Source organism: Nestor notabilis, unplaced genomic scaffold, assembly GCF_000696875.1.
Source record: "Nestor notabilis isolate BGI_N333 unplaced genomic scaffold, ASM69687v1 scaffold13689, whole genome shotgun sequence".
Lineage (NCBI taxonomy): Eukaryota > Metazoa > Chordata > Aves > Psittaciformes > Psittacidae > Nestor > Nestor notabilis.
The window spans coordinates 33,961-57,325 of NW_009944172.1; the positions used below are offsets into that span (position 1 = coordinate 33,961).

General features: G+C 35.3%; 1 protein-coding gene across 1 annotated transcript in view; it reads left to right on the forward strand.

Annotated features, from left to right (window-relative positions):
• Positions 1-23,365, forward strand: part of CDH7 (cadherin 7, type 2) — a 68,631-nt gene that overhangs the window by 25,499 nt on the left and 19,767 nt on the right. Inside the window, exons 2-5 of the mRNA XM_010022313.1 lie at positions 3,740-4,034; positions 11,450-11,569; positions 13,704-13,871; positions 15,696-15,883. Of these exons, the coding sequence (XP_010020615.1) occupies positions 3,740-4,034; positions 11,450-11,569; positions 13,704-13,871; positions 15,696-15,883 (771 nt within the window). The remainder of the gene's footprint in view (positions 1-3,739; positions 4,035-11,449; positions 11,570-13,703; positions 13,872-15,695; positions 15,884-23,365) is intronic.

Genomic DNA, 23,365 nt, shown 5'->3' on the forward strand with positions numbered 1-23,365 from the left:
TGTTCTAGAATGGAATCACATGAGATCTATGCAGTGAAACCTTGAATCCTCCATGTGTCTTGAAACAAGGATTTGAAACTGCCTTTGTCTTGATCCTCTTTACTTTGGAAGTCACAGTCCCTACGTGCAGGTACAGACTGAGCTGCCATACTCTGCCTCATACAGGAATGTCTCTGTAGAAAGTGGGAGGAGCGATAGACAAGCTAGTAGACGGCACCGCCACAGTGCTTTCTGGAGCCTTCCTGTAAACTCCCTAGGACCAACCAACCAACCAAAAAAAAAAATCCATCATCAAAAAAAAAAAAAAAAAAAAAGAACATTCAAAATGCTTTCTACAACCAACATTATAAGAAAAATATTACTTCTCTCTTCCTAGGATGTTAAACTAAATAGCTGGAAGTACAGGTAGTTTGAAGTCATATTTGATAGCAGCAGATGTGAAAATATGAGACAGGACTGCTGCAGTCAAAAATTTTGTTCCTAGTTACAAATCACTGATACTTCTGCATTAATGACTTTGAAGATTGCTGTTTGGAAGGATTATGTTAGGTGAAACTGGAATAAAGGTGATCTGGAAAATGCACCAAACATACATCTGGATTCTGCCAGCATAGATCATTTTTGCATCATTCTCTTGTATTGTACTTTCAAGATAACTCAGATTGACAATGAAATGCACATAAAAATGCTGGGGGGGAAAGAAGTCTTTAGAGTGCTTTAGACAGAATTGATTGTACTGTAGTGCCAAAGATAAAAAAATTCTTGAGCTATCTCACCTTCCTCAGATTAAGTGGGTAGAGAATTGTGCTTTACTAATTTGATCATGGGCCAGCATTGTTTTTTAAAGGCTTAACAGAATGAAGTTTTACTAAAAGATACGAAGAAGTTTGTTCTCCCAGAGCCTCAACCTTGGAGTAACAAAGGTCATTGCTAATCACTTTATTAATCCATGCGGTAGCTGTTTTCTAACAAGACATTGTTACAAAAAGTGGCTTCTGTTCAGCATTTCACTCCAGGTCACCAGCCACTGTAGTGTAATCCATGAGGAGATTTATGGACCTTAAAGTGGGAATCCTTAAAAAACAATGCGTTAATCAGCAAGCCACCGAGTGAGCAAATGGGAAATGCTGAAGTTACAGAATTTCTTCTTTCTCTTGGGTGTGAAAGCCTTATGCAGTGCGTCTTTGAGGATTTACACTTCTGTCCTCTCCCCTGAAGGTCTCTTTTCTTTCAAAACACTGCTAGAAAGTTATTCAGGATAGGGCTGGATCTACATACAAGGTGAAAGGGAGACTCTGTAGCCCTGCAGCACAAGACCCTGCGGTGAGTGCTACACTCTGGTGTGCTGATGGGCTTGGATTCACACCCATGAAAGAGTGCTGTGTTGTTCTCAGCAAGTTGAGACATGGAATCCCTTCCCTCCTCTGCCTGAAGAGATCTACTTGTACAACTCTAACCTTCAGAACTGTGGTGCCTGTTAAACTGCTGGATATGCTGGTCTCATCTGCTTTTCTCTCATCCAGAACATCCTTAACTATGCCACAGAAAGTTGAATAACTTTTACAGGGAGAATGGTAGAGTCTCAGCCACCACAGAAAGACCAGTACTCTGCTAGAATATGGGATATGGAGAAAACTGAATCACTTCAAGAAGACAAAGGCCTTGCATCTTTGTATTCCACAACTACAGTTCCTGGGTAATGTGGTGTTCAGCATTTCAGTCTAGATTATAGGAGTCTGGCTATGTAGGACAACCCACACAATGCCTCTGTAGCTCAGAGCAGACTTATGCACCCTGAAGTAGGTCTAAGAAAAAGAAAAGAGAAAAAAAAAAAAAAAAAAGCCAAAATCAAACACAAGCCAGAGAGAATCTTAATTGCACAGGCCACTGTTCCTTTGTAGGGAAGATGAGCACTTCCAGTCAAGTTTGAATAGGCAGCAAGAGCCTCTACTGTCAGATTTGTGAGATGAACAGAGGTATGGTTTATTGAATAAACCACCAGCTAGTAGGGCTGAGGAACAGGAAGTGCTGCTGATCTTGAAAGAGCCTGGATGTGAGATACATTTTACCTTGATCTGCTCACAGTGTCAGCGTTGACTATTCTGGGCTATGCTGAGAAGTAGGACTTTAAATGTTTGGGAAATTCCATCAAAGAAATCTCAGGCTTATTTTGATATCTCAGGAGTTAGGTATCAGCAGAATGAGGATAATTTGAAATCACATAGTTAATCTGATTTAGACAACCTAGCTGTGTTTTTTGATCCAGTCCAAACCTCAGACTCCATTTCTGTCTTAAAAGAGAGGGAGTGCACTGTAATTGCATAAATATGAGATATCCAAACAGTATAAGGGGAATAATGTGTAAGAAATAAGCATCTTTTTACCCAGCTGAAAAATTCAAAACTGATCATGAATACTTCCCTGCTGAAATAAGAAAAGCTTTTGCAGCTGTGCTGTTATGCCTGAGATAGCAATTTTCTGCATGTATTCTGGAAGTGATTACAATCCCAGTGATACTCCCAGCTGAGAGAAAAAAAAAAGTTAGTGGAGGAAATTATGATGATGATGACAGTGGTGTTACCTCCAAACTCAACATGACATTGAGTTAGGATAGGTACAAAATAGAAAAAAGGCATAAAGAATCTAAACATCTTTAACATTGCCCTTAGCTACTTACAAGTAGCAATCCACTTTTTAAGTAGTGATCATGTACTCTGAAATTTACTGATGTTCTTTTCACTTATACCATATTAAATATTCACATGCATGTGTTACTTACACGTGGGATATCACATTATGACATTCACATCAATTGTTTTGTTGATAGAAGTTTGAAAAGTATATGAGAATTGTTGGAGTCTGTGTTCTGTAATAGGAAGGTGAGACTAAGTAGACACAAAAGAGCTACAAAGCCTGTGAAATCTTGCTCTGTAACTTTAAAAACTTATGTGATGAGGAAGAAATTTTATTTCTGTCAATCTGTCTTGCAGTTCCAATAGAAGACACATTTTGACCTACAGAGGTGCATTTGTTCTGTGCCTGCTACAGTAGACTCAGGGAAACTACACCTGACTTTTGATGCTGTGTATTTCAAGCAGTGCCAGGACACTTCTTGGTCTTTCTTAGACTCTGCATTTTTCTGAAATTAGATGATGGAAAACAAGATATGGAAGTGAACTGACTGGCCCATCAGATAGTAGCAAGCAGTCTGTAAAACAATCCATTTTAATTCATTTGACATGTTTTACTGCTCTACCCACTAAACACTGAGGATATCAGTGTGTCATTTCCCATACATGCACAGCAGCAGACACACACTGACATTATGTTTATAGTGACATTTGTTTAAAGCCTCACCCCTCAGCAGGATAATAATCTGAAACCAAAAATGTAGTTAAATTCAGGTAGGAATAAAATCACACTTATAATTATGTGTGTGCATGCATGTATGTGTGTGTGTGGCTACTTAAAACTCTGGTATGAGAGGACTGTAAGACAGTATCAGATGCATTTGAAAATGAGATTGTTTGCAGAAAAGAATGACATTATCTTGCTCAAAACAGCAAGCTGGCATATTCTAATGGTCCCTTACATGCTGTGCATGATAAACGTTCAGCTTATCTTTCCAAGAACAATAAAATTTCATGTACTGCTGCTTGACTTGAGAATTATTTTTACATATCTCCATGTCACTGACTCTCTTGTAAGTTAATCTTATCTCTCATCAATTTTTCACCAGCTTCACTCTGATGTTGATAAAGGAGATGGTTCCATCAAATACATCTTGTCAGGCGAAGGGGCAAGTTCCATTTTCATTATTGATGAGAACACGGGGGATATTCATGCTACAAAAAGGCTGGATCGAGAAGAGCAGGCCTACTACACTCTCCGAGCACAAGCACTAGATAGGTTGACTAATAAACCCGTGGAACCAGAATCTGAGTTCGTCATTAAGATTCAGGACATCAATGACAATGAGCCTAAATTTCTGGATGGTCCTTACACTGCTGGAGTTCCTGAGATGTCTCCTGTGGGTAAGTGCAAAATACACTGTTGGTATTCTGGAAAATTTGTTCTTATTGCCTTTTTAAAAATTTCATTATTTTTTAATGTATTGCACTAACCCAATTAATTATCTATGAGGCACCTGCAACAGTTAGATATTTCAAGACTTAACTGGAAATAACATTCTAGATTAAGTATTTACCCTTTCAAAAATGTTGTGAAACTCAAATAGCTATGTAGGGATTCAGATAAGCATTTTATGGTTTTTCTCATTCCAGTGCCCAGAGGCTTTCTTTTATAATTCTCATTAAGAGTAATAAGTTTCACACTTATGCTATGGTATTCAGAGGTGATAATATATAATTCTGTTCAGATATAGTCCATTCTTAACAAACTCTTCAAATTTCTGCTACTGCATAATTTCTTTGGTAAGTCTTGCATATATCAGCAGCAGTTTACTATATATCTTTTCTAATACTGAAATCCAGCTCTCTGGGAAATAAATACATGCAAGCAGCAGGGACTGGGGTACAGCATGAGATAGTTTCAAATTACGAGTGGATTCAGAGAAGAATGTCTTTCAGACTCTGTTGTATAAGAAGAAATGCTAATTTTTCCTGAGTTCGAATTAGAGAAGAGTTTAAACATTAAATCCACTATCTCTCCATTTAAAAAAGAACAAACTGTTATCAGGTGTTGATTCAGACTGGATAGGAGTTTGGCCTGGAGACATTTTGGTAAATTTTACTTTAAATTATAAATGTAAGCATGAAGCTAAAAAAAGTAGAAGAACTTAATCTACTTCAGTGGAAACTGGCTTATGGGAAGTCTCACTACAGGTTAAGAGAGTCATACGCTTATTGAAAGTATTGTTTCCTTGACTAATCTTAAACCATATCAAACTATGATACTGTTACAGTAAGACTGCCCATATATAATTTGCTAGTTTCCTCAATACTACTTTATGTGTTTTTGGAGGTTAAACAATGACTCTAAACTAGATCTAGAGAGACAGTACCTTGCTTAAGCGCCCTGCAGCAACCATTAGTCAATATTGCTTTTGTATTTGAAACTCAGTTTAGGAGCCAATAGGAGATAAGTAAAACATAGCTAATGAGTTTTCTATTTGTTTGTTTTCCTAACTAGTGACGATAGACACTATTTCTCATTTGAAACTTGTACATTGTTACTCAAACAGTAAGAGGATAGCAAAAGTGGCAATAACAGTTTTGGAAAGAAAAATGGACACCACAGCTTTTGAGGACTGTCAGGGAGGAGATGAAGTCATGATACATCAATGAGATCTTTTTACTGCTGCACTTTGGAAAAACAGACATAACCAGATAGTCTAAGACTGCAAAACTTAGATATTCAGTATTTCAAAAATATGTTCTGTACTATATATATAATTGCTGGTTTATTTCAGAATTGGATCATTTAAATGAGCTGAAGCATGCAGCAGTGATTATAATTTTGCTCCTTTGTCTTGTGCCCTGAAAGGAATATCTCTACATTTCCCTTTTACACGTTAGCTACCTCTGCTTTGCCCTGTACTGGCATATTGACATATGGACAACTACTATAGACATATGAGGTTTACCTACACACACAAATCCATGCCTCTACCCCTCACCCATGCTCCATTTGTTCAAAAAATACACTGGAAATAAATCTTTGGAGAATGCACAGTGTATGGTGGAGAACACAAGGAGTATTTTTCAAAATGAACTGCTTTTGCATATTTTGTTGGATCTTTACCACATTAGTGATTGAAAGAAATTCTCTCCCATATGGACCATACACCACCAAATATATACTTAACTTAGGTGAAATATTGTGCAAAATTATTAACTGAGACTTGTGTACTGTCTGGGATTTTTGTAAAGTAAGGGTGGTTTCACCTTCATGAATTTCCTGAAACTGTACATGTTAAACATCTTCATGTTTAGTATCACACAACTACCAAATACTGCATTGTTACTGTACTGAGGGTTACCATGAAATGCCTGTGTCGTACTTGTCTAGTTACATGTATTGACCATTTATGCATATAAGTTATTTTTTTAATTCATCACCTAAAGCATCCATGAAATATTAAGGAGAAACAAAGCACCCCTCTCCTATTTTGTTTAAAATTATATCCATGACAAGGATTTTTATTTGCATATTAAACAAAATGAAGGTGATCATAGGATTATAAATCCAAATTAACTATAAAGCTAGGACAACTATAACCTATAACCTAAAGAGTAGCTATGTGAATATAATGATTTTGTATTTTATTTGACAAATATTTCAGGACATTATCTAAGGCTAATTGAAGTCAATCTTTTCTGTTATTTGAAATGACTTCAGGTCAGGTTCAATTTATATTAGAGTCAGGCTCAATTATATTGATTATCCAGAATAAGGTAAATATCTTGATGTCTTGGAAATTCATTCAAAGCAAAAACCTCAAAGATGTGGCTTATCTGAAAATCATGTTGGGTTTTTGTTGGGTCCTTTTTTAAGTATGTCTCTTTCTTAAAAAGTCTAGCAGTGTTATATTTCAAACAAAAACATTTAAAATTATAGTTTAAAGAGTATTGAAAGTGTTCCTGCAAAGTTGAGCTAAAAATAGCTGATAGGAGATACTGATCTGTTTGGCTTATAGCCAAGGAAATGGGATAAAACTTCTAGTACCTAACATATTTTTGGTTTTATTTAAGCTTCTCTACTCTTCAGACATATCAACTGCTTTGCAACAAATATCTTTCTTGCTACATTTATTATTTCTGATGGAGATGGATAGAAATATTTTATTTTTATAGCGGGGGGGGGGGGGGGGGAGAAGGGAAAAAAAAAATCTTTTTATCATGCTTCAATCTTTGGTACAAGTGGGCAGCAGATTTGGAGAGCCTGAATGCAGGGAAAGTGTCTCTCTCCAGATACAAGCCTCCTCTGCTTCACTTTATCTGACCTTTCTGACCTTGCTGCTGGGCTGGGACCAGTCTTGGGTTTTGTCCTCAAGTGAAGGTTACCTAATGAGGCTCTGGGAGGACAAGGAGGTGGTGAAAGGGATAGAATCTGCCTCCGGGTGCTGTCTCTTCCTCTTCACACTCCTGGAGGCAAAAGGCTGTGGAGGTATTGCTGCATCAGGTCTGTGTGAGGGCCAGTGGCAGAAGTACAGAAATACCAGAGCCAGGCTGGGCTGTTGCATGTAAGAATTAAACAGGTATTACGGATAACTTGATAGCAAAGATGTTTAATATTTATAGTAACAGCTGATGTGACACAAAAATGTGATGCCATCATGGAATTGTCTTGTGTATTATGCATATTATGCATCTTTAATTGATATCAGTCAATGTCTTTAATAACTGACTGCTTTTAAAGGTCTGTTTTTCATTTGTCGATATGGCTACAATTCAATTGATGAGGGTTTGTGCAGTTTCAAAAATAAGCATTTATTAAGTTAATCTAGATTTAGAAACCAGTTTTCCCTTAAGTCATTTCATGGATGTTAAAAACAGAAGTCACATAAGCATTTCTCATGCAAACTAATTTTAAAAGTTTTGTGAAATATCACATAAGGCACTAGCAAGGTGTTTAGAAAAAGCTCTGTGCAGAGGCTTCTAAAAGAATAAGCTCAGAGATTTAAAAAGTACCTTAACTTCAAAATAAACTATAGCAACCAGTTTTTCTGACCCTAACACAGAAAAGGATGGTCTCTGAAACTTGTTGGAAACAGTGCTGACTCATGACTTGGGTAAGTTAAAGTACACTGTTCTAATTCACAGTCCCCTCTGCAAAAACTCTTCACTTCTTTTTTGCTTTAACATCAGAACTTAAAATGGTCAAGTTCTCAGATTACTGTGAATCTGTGATATCCGCTACTATCTATTAAAGTTTAGATTAAAAATGATAGCTAAAATATTCTGGGGAAAAATAAAACCCACAAACAAAAAAAACAACCACACCCCAACAAAAAAAAAAAACAAACCAACCAGAAATCTATGCCAGCCATACAAAATTCAGTGTTATTAGCTAGTATCAGTAAAGAAATATGCTGAACATCCTTTGACAAGCAGCACTGATTTTCCTCAGTGTTTGCTGCAATTGCTGAAAAAGTTTATATAGTTGTTATATGTAGAGGGTTTTTTTTAATGAACTGATATCCAAGCTTGTTATAAAGACATAACTGTAGAGAAAAATAATTGTAAAGGAGCTAATATCTGAGGGGAAAGACATGTTTTCAGTAAATAGCCCCTATTTATTTTTTCAATCCATATCAGATACAAAAACTAAGAAATAATTAAAGTCTTAGTTGTGAAGTTACAGGTTATAACAAGTAACTAATGAAAGTCTGGAGTAGGGTTAGTGTCCTGTTTACACCTGCAGTCTAGGGCTTTGAACAATATTCCCATAAACAAGATTTACTGGGACACTCATTTTGTTGGATGGAGTGAAGGTGTGGTGCTATTTGTTGACTGTCCGATGTTACCCAAAAGTCCTAATCTTGGACATATGTATGACAGCTGACCACCTGTGTTCTGAGGTAGGGCAAAGTGTTCAGGAATAGAAGGAAGACTTAATTTCAGTGCAGGAACACAAGCTCTCCCTTTTTAGTTGGAACTACAATGCAACTACCCATTTTTCCTCTATCTATAGATTTTTTGACTATCCATGAGTACCTATAGAGCTTTATTGGTTATGTGGGGTTTTTTTTAAAAGGAAAATAAGCATATGAATTTGACATCAATCCATTGCAAGAGAAATTAGGACATCTCTGTATTGCAATAATCTTCAAGGAATTCCTGCTCTTCAAGAGAAATATGCTTTCTCTGGGAAATTCTCTGGAAATCTTCAAATACTGATCTTTCCATGTATGATATTTCCTTGGAACTGATTTCCCATATGTATGACTTATCACATAGTTAGCATACCTTATGTTAGCTTGCATATTCTTTTTAAAAAATATATTGTGCAAAAATCTCCCTCTAGGCATAGGACTTCTGGAAGCTCAAAGTTTTTTGTGCAACTGGTAAAAAAAATGACAATAGCAGATGATTTAAAAGATTTTTCTCCCATAATGTTTGAAAAAAGTTGATTAGCACAAAGGGACAAGAAAAGTATCATTGTTTTTAGTTGCTGATTATGGTCAAGTGGGATGACTGTAGAAAGATTTGGTGTTAGAATTTCTACCTAAATAACCCACACCACCTTTTCTAAAGGAGCTATGTACTTTAGGAGAGAGCCAATTAGATTCAGATACTGACTTTATTCATCTCACAGAATGTAGAGGGTTTGTTTGCCACATCAATAGATTTTTACAGCAAACAAGCACTTCTAAGCTTGCAGGATTTCCAAAATGACTCTGTTGAGGTTGCAGAGCTTGTAATTTCTTTGATCTTGTATTGGTCTGGAGTCCTTGACAGCAGCAAGAGCAAGGAGCAAAGACGTAACAGTGTGTGAGGTTTATAAGCACTTTTGCCAATATTTGCAGACATTGTAAGCTTCATTGGCAGGGCTTAGGGACTTTGTAAATGTGGTAAGCCTGGTTTTCACAAAGAACACAGGATGTAAAATAATCATTATGATACCCTTGAACTCAAATGCTGGAGAGACTCTGTCAAGTTTGAAATAGGTCCCTGTATGAAATTACATTATAGAGTAATCTGTAAAATCAGTTTGACATACTGAATCAAAGCTCCTAGTTACTGGTGAACAGAAAATTGATGTATTTTAAGACCCATAACTGATAAATGACTTGATGGATTAACTACCAATTTTCTTTTTAAACTTTCCATCTACTTAATAGTTGCATGTGAAATTTCAGGTTGAGAATAACCTTTTCTCTGTCCAAAAATATTAGACAGTCTACAAGAGAGAAAAATTGCATTAAAATAGAATTGCAATCATAATATTTTGTCATGGATACTTCAGGAAGAGAGATCAGGAATGTGGGTTAGCTAGGCCATAGTGTAGGTGGATAAAATTACCTTATGAATGATGATTTCTGGTCAGAATTCCTTCAAGCAGATCCCATTCTTAGTAATCTGTACCATTTTGTGGAGGGCTGTACTCAGTCCTCTCCAAACCTTCAGCCTGGTCCCAGGACCTATTTATGACCCTCTACCTAACTGAGAATTGTAAAGCTGAAGAAAATGGACAGAGGACGTACTAGATCAGACATGAAGAATTTCAGAACTTTGTCTCACCCGTTTCCTGAAGAAGTCCAAATAAAACTGACCACAATACAACTTCTGCCATGTTCACCCGGGACACCTGCTATTGCGGTATGTTCTTAAAGAGTGATTTCTAGACTCTCTGGTCTCATTCTCTCATGTAAAAAATGTGTTCATTCAGAAAATGAACACTCTCTTTAACAAATGTTTTTCCCTAATCTCGTGTCTAAATCCAATTTATGAAGGGATCTGAACTTCTGCTGAAGACCTTTTCTGGGCATCTGCCAAATTGCTACAATATTAATTTGCAACCTAACCTCCAAATGGGTCCCTGGGCTGCTGAATGGAAGGTCTCAGTGTTCCAGACAATCTGCCTGTGAGAAAAAATAGCACTTTCTGGCTGCCAAAAGGTGATGACCATGGCCAAGGCCCTGGCTCCCAAGTGTTGTTTTATCATGCTCAGCATGCATCATAAAGCTGCTGTAATAACAAAACAAATAGGAACTGATGTTGAAAATATAATGAATAGGAGCTAGATACAGAATGAGATTCTCACAAAATATATCCTTCTTGCTAGCCAGTTAGACATTTCACTTTCTTACTCCTGTCAACATAGAGACATTTCTTGCTCAAGAAATGTTTATGCAGCAGATTATTATCAAAATTGATACCAAAGTGTTGCAGATTACTGAAGGAAATAAGTACTCTTAAATGGAATTTGGAGACAGCTTTCACTAGTTTTTCTCTGACCTCACACAAAAATTCTTGAGCCGTCTTTTCAAAAAAGGGTAAATAATTTTATAGGTTACAATTAATTTTATATATATGTGTGTACAATTTTCAAAATATATGAACATATATGTATGCATATTTGAATCTCTTAACTACTCATTACAATTTTAGCATGCCAACTTCTTTTCAAAGGGAAATCATTACTTTATTTCATACTTAAGCATACTTCAGGCATCGCCATCATTTAAGAAATACTGTTCATATACCCTCGACCAACCAAAGGTGGAGATAGAGAGGGGGAGCTACTGAGTGAGATGCTTATTGCTGTGAGTAAGAGGCTGAGACTGACAGAATGCTGTAACAGTTGGTACTACTGGTTTACAAAGAGGACCTTATATTTTAAGCTGAATCAGTATGGAAATGATGAATAATTGTGAAAATGCCACCTCATACTGTTTCAGGTATATATTGGCAGAGCATGTTGAAGAAGTATAGTTCATATTTTTGGATCTTTTATGTACAATAGTCCCTTAAACATTTTGCAGGTACCTCTGTGGTTCAAGTGACAGCCACTGACGCAGATGATCCTACTTATGGCAACAGTGCTCGAGTGGTTTACAGCATATTGCAAGGACAACCTTACTTTTCTGTGGAGCCGAAAACAGGTACATTTCCATAAGCTCTCTGCAGTAATGCTGGGGAGTGGGGGAGGAAGTGCATTAAAACTTACTAGGAACTTACTAATGTGGTCTCATGGATAATTGAATACATTTATAATTTGTTGCTGTTTTAACCTGTTATTTTCCAGAATAGGTTATGAAAATGACACATCTGAGCTATGTGATGAGCAGACATTACCGGAATGGGAACTTTTATCATCTTATCAATCTACTAGCTTCCTGATCTGCCACATGTTGCTGTCTTTCTGATCAATGAAAATTTTAAGATGCTGTGAACAAGTTTTTTTGCAGATGTTTGGTTTAGAAATACCTAAGTATCACATACCCAGATTTCCTTAAGTATAGATTTATCTGTCCTTTCTACTTTTTAAACTGAAGCTTTGTTGTGGGAAATGTATCTTTTCTTTATTAGTTTGAAAAAGAAAGCGTGGCACTTTCTATCCTTATCTGATATAATATTTCGATGTCACTTTCAAAACAAATTACTGGTGGGAGTTTTTCTCCTATTTTTGTGAAATTTTAGGAATATTTTAAGCCACGACAAAATGCAACTTTACTCTTCTGCCAGTTTAATAACCCTTAGCTATTCTGCTGTATCATTTCACAGAATGGAAAAGTAGGTTCTCACTCTGCTCAGTGGAGTTTTGTGCCTGAGTGTTCACTTGCGCCAACATGGAGAAGATTTATACCTTTTATTTCAGAGAAAAACATACTGACACAAAAAAGAAACAAACTATTTACCCTATCTGTCATAACCTGTGATGTGAATCAGACCTGAATCCCAATGTTATGACCAAAAGGCAACACTATTTAACATCTGAACTTGCAGGAATAATATAATTATCTTCATACTACAACAGGTCCACAACAATATGATAGTTTCTTCTAAGTTAAAATCTTTAATGATTGAGACTGAAATGTTTGCATACATTTTCACTTTGATTTGATACTCAGATTCCCTTTGTGCATGATAATTAGCTTCCAAATCATTGGTTAACATTGCCTGGTGATTTCACTATGATAGAAAAACCAGCAGGCCAGAAAAATTAGTGTAAAAACAATAATGTTATGAAATTGTATATTAATTGTATTTTAACATAGCTTGTAAAATGGGTGAAATAGTGCCAAACAGCCTGTTTATGAAATAAATGTTTCAACCCAGAGATGACTAATGGCAAGACCTGCATTCATAAGGGAAGAAATAAAACTCTAACTAAACATTCAACAACTATCAGATGAAGAGATATGTGTCCCAATACACCCCTCTTTTATTTAGTTTGCTTATATTTCCTTTGCTGCTGACACTAAGTGCTGGTGGAGTAAATGGTTACCTCCCTGGAAATCAAAGTTAGCAGCTGTACTATGTACTAAGCATGAAATATTCATAAAGTGATCACACTTGCGAAAGCACATTTATTTTCTGATATATATCAACCTAACTGAAAGAATATAACATGGAGCTTTCTACTTGTTTTCATTTCAGATCAATTAATTACAAATTGTTTACAGATCATCAAATGGATAAAACAAAAACTGTTTCAGATATTACAGTATTTTATTATAAATAATAAAAATATCTTAATTACACTAATGCTTTAGCAGTGGGTATTGTTAAAGAAAATATATGTTCCAAGTAAAATGAGAAAATTTCATAAATATTTGGAGTGTGGTATGATATCAAAATTAGTAAGAGTTACTGTGGTGAATGATTATTCAAGACATTGTGAAATAAATCTTGACCTTGTATCTTAAAAATGAATATAGAATATTCTGATTTTCCTAGCTTTGAAAGAGTGGGAAATCAAACAAAGAAGACGACATCTTTCAGGGAAGGGAGTGTTACCAAAATTATTACAAATTCTATAGTTCAGGGATATGTTCAGAATACAAAGTCATATATGACATTACCAAAAGAAAGCTGTACTAGATAAAAATTGGTGGGTTTTGGTGACTAAAAATAAGTCCAGCTCCCAGTCAAAAACTGGAATATTAGTGTTGAAATTAATTCATTCTTCTCCTGTTGTAATCATTGCTCTGCAGCTACCTTTTAAAGGCAAACCCAGCTTTCACAGTAATGTATTTGCTTGCACAACTGCTGACATATCTTGTCTTACTGCAGGTGTTATCAAGACTGCCCTTCCAAATATGGATAGAGAAGCCAAGGACCAATACCTACTAGTTATTCAAGCAAAGGACATGGTTGGACAAAATGGTGGATTATCAGGGACTACATCTGTAACTGTCACCCTGACTGATGTTAATGACAACCCACCTCGCTTTCCACGGCGTAGGTTACTTCATAAAAATATGACTTGTAATATTATTTCTAAACATTGTTATTTTCTTTATGTCATGCTAGTTCTAAAAAAGAGTGCTTAGCTTCCATGTTAAGCACTTTGTGAATCACTGGCAGCAAGGTATATTATTATTATTGTGGTTATTATTATAATTATCATTACTATTACTACATAAGAAGAATCTTTTTTCTTTATCTACTACATTTCAGATCAGTTAAAATGAAATGATGTACAGCAGGTACATTAATTAATGTATTTTACTTCCTTTCTATAAATAAAGACAAAAAAAGATACACCTTAATAGATATTCAGCTCTTGCCATTTAGACTTCAGAATGCATAGTTCTTAACTTGACTCTTAATTCTTCATATTCCTTTGGCATTTTACCAGGATTTACTTTGTGCATAGGGTGTTTCCAAAGATGTTAATCGCAGAAGAGCCAGAAAGTTATCTTCCTTGCTTTTACTTTCTATGACCAGGGTAATTCTCATCCTAGCCAAATTAAAAAGCATAGTTGTATGCCCAAACCTGAAGAGCTCAGTTTATTAAGACCATTCTGTCTGGGGTGCTTTCTTCTTAAAGAAAAAAAGTCCTTGCTAAGTAGAATCAAAATGTGAATAATATATTCATGTCTGTGGAGATTAACAGCACGGACTCAGAGCATCTTCATGCAGTGAATCGCCTTATTGCCTACTGCTCTAACTTTCATACCATTCTAACAACAGTTATTTTTAGCCTATTGCTCTAGCTTTTATACCATTCTGTTTGTAGCCTATCATGTTTAGTTCCTGACTTATAGTTTGTTTTTTAACACTGCTCACTGTCTCACAATCAGTCCCAGAATAACCAGTCTCTTATCTTTACGTTTTCTCCTCCTCAGCCAGGTGTCTTGGTATCTTATGCTCTCTCCTCCTCAGCTGGCTGGCTGCTCTGCTTGATTGTATTTTGTTTCTTCTTTAACTCTTTCTTCTCCAGCCAAGCAGTTACTTCTCTTTGTCAATAATCAAATAGTTTCCATTGTCTCCCACACATGTCCTCTCCAGCCTCACCTCCAATGATATAAAAAGCAGATCTGTATGCAATAGATTTCCTGCTATTTCAAGCCACAAACTGATTTGAAATAATAATAGAATAACTGAAGTTATTTTTGAAGGTGAGGGTGTTATTGGCTGCAGATTGCACTCAGATATGCTTTTGATAGCATATATATAATTTTCTAATTGAATGAAACAGCTGTAATTTTCAAGAATGCAGATGATGTACTTACTGTTAAAGAAATTAATATATAACTATGTCTAATCATATTCAGATTACAAACTGCCTAATCAAGATACACAGCTATGAAATAATAAGTTTATACCGCTGTTATTTGACTTACTTGCTTTGTTTTCTCTTTAATGGAAAACAAAGTAAAACATTTTCTGCATTGGAACTCTGTAGCAGGCATTCACCTTGTGATTTGCACTTAAATTTTGAATTATATTTCTGCATCTTTGCCCTGTACTTCTCTCATCATAGGAAGAAATTATGGCCATAGTAATTAAAGTCCATGATAATGAAAACCTAGAAAAAAAAAAGGTAAATCTATTTTAAACTGAAGATTATATTCTGGTAGGCCAAGTAAATATCCAAGTATCATAAAAGAAGGTGAATGTTAAGAAGGTAGTGTTTTGGTTTGGTTTGGTTTTTTATTGTTTTCTTTGTTGTTTTGGGTTGGTTTTTTTTTTTTTTTTTGCTTTGTTTTGGTTTGGTTTTTAGCCTACAGTTCCAGAAGGCTCTAAATTCATTAATTTTTATTTTTTTTAATTTCACAGGATCATACCAGTATAATGTCCCAGAGTCTTTGCCAGTGGCTTCTGTGGTGGCCAGAATAAAAGCTGCAGATGCAGATGTGGGACCTAATGCTGAAATGGAGTACAAGATTGTGGATGGTGATGGTTTGGGAGTATTTAAAATTTCTGTTGACAAAGACACCCAGGAGGGAATCATAACAATTCAGAAGGTAAGTCTGATTTTTCTCACTGATTCGATTTCTATTTGTGTAAAGGAAGGGCAGGTAATAAGAGTACAAGCTTTTGTTTCTAAAACCCTTATCTTCTGTAAAAGTTTCCATTGGCATATTTCATCTGCATTTCTGTGTGTTTGTGATTCTGAGCTTTTTAATGACTTACAGTGAGAATCATAGTTTGTCTTTTTGTCAATAGCTGTATTGTTTTGGGTTTTTTTAAAGCTCCTGCACAAACAAGTTAGGAAGCTAAGCTTTCATCTCATTTGTCCTGGTAATAGAGAGATGTGAAAATATGTCTTACAGTAAAAATGCAAGCTCCAAATGCAAAATAGATCCCAACATAATTAAAATGAAAAAATAATTATTCAATTATCTTTCTTTGTTTGATACTGTTCTATTCAGAAGATATATATTACTAACGTTAAAATTATGTATCAAGAGGAATAATTGTTTACAAAATAATATATTATAAAAATATTTAAAAAACATTGAAATATTTAAAGAAATATTTTTTCTTCTTAGCTTTCTATATGTACAGTTAGAAAAACAACTTTTTAAAATTAAAAATCATGTTTCTATTAAAAATATTAAATATCAGCATTCTTAGCGTGTTGCAACATATTTGAGAATACCCTTTTAGAAAATATAAATGTGCTGAAATGTTTTGCAAAAAATTTAAAATTTTGAAGTGAACAGGGGAAAAAAAACAACAAAACAACACCTTGATCAGAAAATCTCTCATTTCGCACTCTCAAAGTGTGAATACTTGTCAATGTCAATACTAAATCTATGGTGTTACCTCTCCTGAACAATTTAATAACCCCTACAATGTGGGACTGACTTAGCATTCTAGAAAATGTGTAAATATGTTCCTGAACAAGGACCTAGGTTTGTAGTTAATATGATTCCACAGCAAATTTTTCTTATCTATATACTCTTTAATCTTCGTAAACTTCCATTTCTGGTTGTGGGATTTTTTGTTTTGGTTTGGGTTGGGTTTTCCTCCTCTGTTGCATCGATTTTAACAGGGCCTGTTGCTGCAATTTTCTAATTTTCTGATGTCCTGAACACCTGCTGAGAGTGGATAAGCATGTATAGATGTTACAACAAATGGAGGATGTTCATCCCCCTTGAAAGATCAGTCACTAATACATGTAATGTGAATAATCTTTTTTCAAGGCAAAAACTTGGAGAACAAGTATATAGAAGACCATCAATGACAGTGTATGCAGGTTAAATGGGCTTCAATCACCGAGCCTTACCTGCCTGATCACTAGAGTTGGGCAATGGTTATCCCTACATGACAATTTGTTCTTATTAGTAAAGAATCAGGAAAGAAATTAGATCTGTAACCTGGAATCTTCCTAAACCTTTTACAGTCCAGCACATTATGTTCTGTACACCTCTGACTGCAGTTAACACCCTCCTTTTCATGCCCCTGAAATCAGCTGAAGCATTGAGATACAGCTCAAACTTGAAATGCATGCCCAAACTTTTAAACTCCTGTGCATTTATATGTTCAGGTGACATGTCTGTGTACACATTAGCAGTAAAATTCCAAGGCAAAAACCTCTGAAAAGGCACACTTTGGTTCTAAATGCAGATGCATGCTTTATCTTTGCACACTTTTTCTGCAGTCATACAGTAGCAAAAGGCAGTAGCACGCTGAGAAGATGAAGGCACTGCTCCATTTGTTTTTGTGCTGGATGTTGTGCAGAAAGTGTGTCACTTGGTTATTGGAGTTCCACACAGAAACTGAGGATTTTAAATTCTGTTTTTAGAAACATAACCATTTTGAGATAACTTGAAAAGTTTACTTCCTCACTAGAAAGTAAGACTTTTTTTTTTTTTTAGCATGTAAGGAACATCAGGTAAAAAAAGAAAAATTTTCTAAAAGTTTTAAAGAAGTGAGATTTAAGAATTCAATGAGCAAAGCAGGACTTTTGCATGCTCCAAGTGCAGGCAATACAAAAGAAAATGCCCAGGGGTCAGCAAAAATTGCAAATAAATTATTTATCTATATAAATTCAGGAAAACAAACTTTTGAAATAATAGATACCAAGAATCTTGATACTAGAAAATTATTGCATGTTTAGCCATTTCCCAAGATTACTTATGTATAATGGACTTGACTAATGCATATATTGCTTTGAAAGGTGAGAAATCAGTGAATGAGGTATGGGTGTGTTAAATTTTTTGTTTGGTTTGGGTTTTTTCTATGTGCATTTGAACATGTTTCTTCTCTGCACCCAATGACACAGAGATTTCAAAACGTCAAAAGTCAGCAGAAAAAATAACGGATTTACTCTAACTGTGATATTCATCAAAATAAGGAGCATATTCTTCCCTTATGTGTATCTCTTCCGCATTGCTAAATCCAGATGTCTCTTTGGCTTGTATGATTTATTCAGAATGGATTTTTCACTAAGCATTTTGAGAACAGTGCTATTTTTCAAATACTAGTAGTAGTTCTCATCCTTTTATAGCCCTGGCAGGACTGGGGATTATGTGTTCCTGAATATGCTAGTACTGTTGCTGCTTGTACCCAATGTACCCAATTATATGCCATGCCTAGTACTATATGCTAGCTATTAAATTAAGCCTTAGTTCAAGGTAACATTTTGACAATAGGCTGGTACTCATCATAACTCTCTTGACCATACAGTATCAGATAAGTAGTACTTTCTCAGTGTTTTCATCCACTTGGTCTTTATCCCTCCAAAGGGAAAACAGTAGGATTGTACTATGTTATGCAGCACAACTAAGGATCATGTATACACCATTATACAGTATTTGCTGCTATGTGTTTTTTGTCACACTCATGATAACTTATTTGCTTTTGTGCTGGTTAAGATGTTTGAATCAAAATTAAATTACTTAGATGTGAAGTTCATGTATTCTAGGAATTTGCTTAAGTACAAAAAAACCCCCAACTTTTTCAAGGTTTTCTTTGGGACAAGAACTAACTTTTTTCCATGAATTTATGGCTTAAATAATAACAGGAGGTTAAATCTGGGTAGAATTGATTTTTTTGTGAGATCAGTGAAGCTAGAATTTCATCTTATGAAGGAGATAGTGAAACCCAGTATTTAACCATTTACTTGGTTATTGGAACTAAAAAATAAAGTCTACCATCTTCAGCAATGCATTAGCTGAATTCAGATGCAAAAATTTGTCCAACATAGATCTAGGATGGTGTACAAAAGTGCCAAAGCTGTTTTTAGGATGCCATACTCTGTTTCCAACCTGCAAAAGGTATGAAAAATGCTAGAAGACAAACTTTTCCAGCAGCTGGTATAAACAAGTGAATGGGATCCATAAGCACAATTCAGAGCAGTATTCTCAGCTTACAGGATGGGTGGGTCAGTGGTGGGAAAACTAGTGGGGGTCTTTTCCTGTAACCTGCTATGTTGACACAATTTGTTGCCTAGTAGTTTAAGTTACTGTGAAAGCTTTCCCATTTGTTTTTCTTTTCCAACTTTCTGTCTTATTTAATAGTAAAAATAATACTACCACTAAATAAGTGAGAAGTTCTTGCTTGCCAAGTGAAACAGAAAAAGAGCTCTCCCTTTATTTTTATCCTGTACAGAGCAGTCTAAATATACCACCTACTCAAACCTTGTGCTAAAGTTCTGGTATTGCAAATAATGTTAGAGTTTGGCTATTCTGCACCCTGTAGGCACACTCGCTGTAGTGAATTCCTAAGTAAAGCTAAATTAGATGTGTAAGTTACTTTTAAGCAGGATTTAGGAAAACAACCATCTTAGGTGATCTTTTCAGAAATAAAGTGTTTTGTACAGCTTTTGACAAGGAATTGGGTATTTATATTTCTTAGAAACACTTGAAAATTTTATCCTGGTTCACACTGTGACTCAGTTCTCCATCTGTAGAGTAGGATCAATTCCTTCCTGTGGTTTCATTTGTAATGTACATTCTGCTATCAATGCTCTGTTAGTAAGGAGTCACATAATTTGCATAGCTACACTTCACAGTGGTGAGAGTTTTTGGAAGAAAAGTGTAATTTTCCTGAATATATTGAAGTTTTTAAAACTGAGTTGGATTTGTCTCTGTGGTAGAAACCTTTGAATTGAAGAAATGTTTGTGAAAATGAATGCTGATTCAGTCATTTAATACAACAAATTCTGAAGTGTCCATGCAAACCTATCTGTGCACAATTTCAAAGTGAATTCATGTTGACTGATCACAGAAACCTGATCGTAATATACATGAATGAAATCTTGGCTTCACTCTCTAAGCAAAATGCACACACAAGACCATATTGTTTGTAATTCATAGCACAGTTCCTAAAAATAATGTACAGAAAAAGGCCTCATGTAAGTACAGACCTGACTTTATCCACAAATTGCAAGCCTTAGTTAGACTTCAGTAATAATAATAGTTAAGTAGCAAAGCATCTTAAGATAAAAACCTTAGAGATGATCTGTAGCCACCTACACCTTTATCATATTCTTGGTGTTTAAAGTAGGAATGCTAATTTCACAATAAGAAAGGCTGCAAAATCTATTTTTATTAGATGTATCATATGTGACTTTTTGGAGGTCTGATTCAAACCGTTTGGAAGTCTATGGAGATTGCAGTGGACTTAAGTGCAAAGAAAAGAAGCCTGAAGACTATAGAGAGAGGGTTGTCGTGTCTTTCTGGACCAAGTGACAAGCAATAAGATTTTCACAGGTACAGTCCTTGCTCACTTTGGCTTCATTTCTCCCCCTGCAATGCACAGACCTACCACCAGTATCACCAACCTTTGAATGTTAGAGGACAAAATGTGAAAATAGTGTTGCAAAGTACTTTGTCATAGAAACTGAATGCTAAGAGATTGTTCTAAAACCTGGGTTAGTAATACTAACAATTATAAAAATGGGGGGCTTATGCAAAAGGTTTTGAGTGAAAAGGTATCCTTTTATTACAGTTAACATTTCACTTTTTTGCAGTTAGAAATTTTTCTTTAAATTCTTTGCCAGAGTTTGCAATGTAAGAACTTGAGGCTTCCATGGTTCCTTTGAGAGATAATGTGCATTTGTTTGATGTACTGCAGTTTTCAATATAAAACCTCAGCTGGACTTAAAAATGGGATTTTCACCTCTGCAAAGTGCATTATTACAAAGTTACCATACAATAAAAAATGAACATTACAAAAAATGGGCTTTCTGTGAATGACAACTTCCTATTCAGCCCCTTTAATATAGATGACTTGTTTTGTAATTTCCTTCAGACAGGATAAAACTCTTACCCCTTAAACGAAAAAAAAAAAAAATAAAAAGGAAGACAGACCTCACAAACCTCCATATGAAAGAGATGAATGGATCATGCAGAGGATCTAATCAGATAACACTAATGCACAGATATTAATGAAGCTGCCAAGCTCTATTCACTTTACCGAAGGACTGGAGTATACATTGTCCATTTAACCTTCAACACTGATACAGTGATTTGTAGTAGTCTGTTGACTTGGTATTCCATTTTTGGAATCTCGTGCTTTTGTTATATCAGGAAATAATGAAGGTATGATCCAAAGGCCAATTAAATAACACTATATAACAGACATTAGTGATAATTAGATAATAATAAAAAGAAATCTTTTCAGTTCACTTTTCAGTCTTTCTTTGATGTCTGTAGTATGCAATGTCTTCATTATATTATCTATGAATTGTTGACACATTTCCACCAGGTCAAGAAGTCTTGCATACTAGTTATATTTTAGAGGTTTCATTTAATTTGTCTCAGAACCTGGTACTTGTGTATTCACTGCAGGATCTGAGGATGTATATCTTATAGGACCAGACTGAAGATGATGACTGCAGCTTTTGTAGAGATTGTCACACCTCGCAGGAGATAGATAAACTCTGTTACAAAGAACTAAAATAAAACAATATTATTGCCCCTGTATAACACAATACCGTTTGATGTTTTAAAAACCCTTTGACAATCCATACTTCCCTTGTCTAAACACCAGCTCTTTCCCACTGTATATGTAGGTACAATAGATTTTTTATTTATTTATTTTTCATTTTAAAAGACCCTTATATCTTTTGGAAACTATCAACAGCACTGAATACCAGAAGGTATCTGAAGTAATCTTAGGACAAGATTCATGTCACTGAAAGCAGTTATTTACTTCCACTCATTGAGACTTCCTTACCAGTGACTGGTGAAAAATAGGCATCCAAAAACAGACCAGCTGATTTCTTCCATAGAAGAATTTTGCTATACTCATAGTAAGCACCATATGGTGATTTTCTCAAATGTACATGGCTAATTTAGAGGAGGTGAAATCGACTCCTAGTAAGCAAGCCTGTTCAGAATATACATCTATATCTTTACTTTTTCATTTTTCTCAATGAAGAAATACCTTTCTAATGAAAGTGGGCTTTAGTATTGTCTGCTAGTCTAAGACTCCTGTAATTCAGTAAAATAAAGAATGAACTATTTCTCCATTACAAGAATGAAATACAACGATTCGGAAGTGCGGTCAACCCTTGTCATAAACATTCACATGGAAAACATGTTTTTATGATTTCAAGTATTAAAGTCCTAATTTACTCTTCTTTAATCAATATAGAAACATGATGATCTTTTAAAAAATAATTTAAATAATATTTCTTCATTATAGTCTTTAGTCTATTCAAATTAAAATTTATGTAATTTGTCCAATTACATATACTGTGTTCTACGTACTTTCTTTATTAAGTCAGAATTGTCACAATATTTTTTCTTAGGATGAGTAGGAGGCTGCCGTTAACATATCATAAGAAGCTATCTTGTCTTCAGTCTCATAATATATTTCATAGAATCATAGAATGGTTTAAGTCAGAAGGGACCTAAAGATCATCTGCTTCCAACCCCCCTGCCATGGGCAGGGACACCTTTCAAAAAGCCCACCCAACCTGACCTTGAACACAGCCAGAGATGGGACATCCACAGCTTTTCTGAGCAACATGTTCCAGTGTCTCACCACCCTCATAGTAGATAATTTCTTCCTAACTAATGTTCTTCCTAATGTTTAATCTAATCTTTAAATCTGTTTCAATTTACAGCTATCCCCTCTTGTTCTTACAAGGGCCTTACACGCCTTTGTAAGAAGTGCCTCTCCAGGTTACTTGTAGGCCCTCTTTAGGTATTGGAAAACTGTTATAAGGTCTCCCCAGAGCCTTTTCTTCTCTGGACTGATATTTTAACGTATTTGATTAAGCACTGCTGTAATCTCACTCATCCAATTTCAACAGATGTCACAGATTAATGAGAACGAATTAACCTCCCCTTCTCCACTACATATCTTTGTACATTCTGATCGAAAATATAATTCACTTGGGTTTTGGTTGTGGTGGTTTTTTTTGGTTTTTTTTTTAGATCAACAAATCTCAGCCTTTGACATTCTTCAGGTTATAATTTCTTTAGTTAATATGATGCTTTTGTTAGAAAATGTAAAATCTTAAGATATGTGTGCTTGGTTGTCTT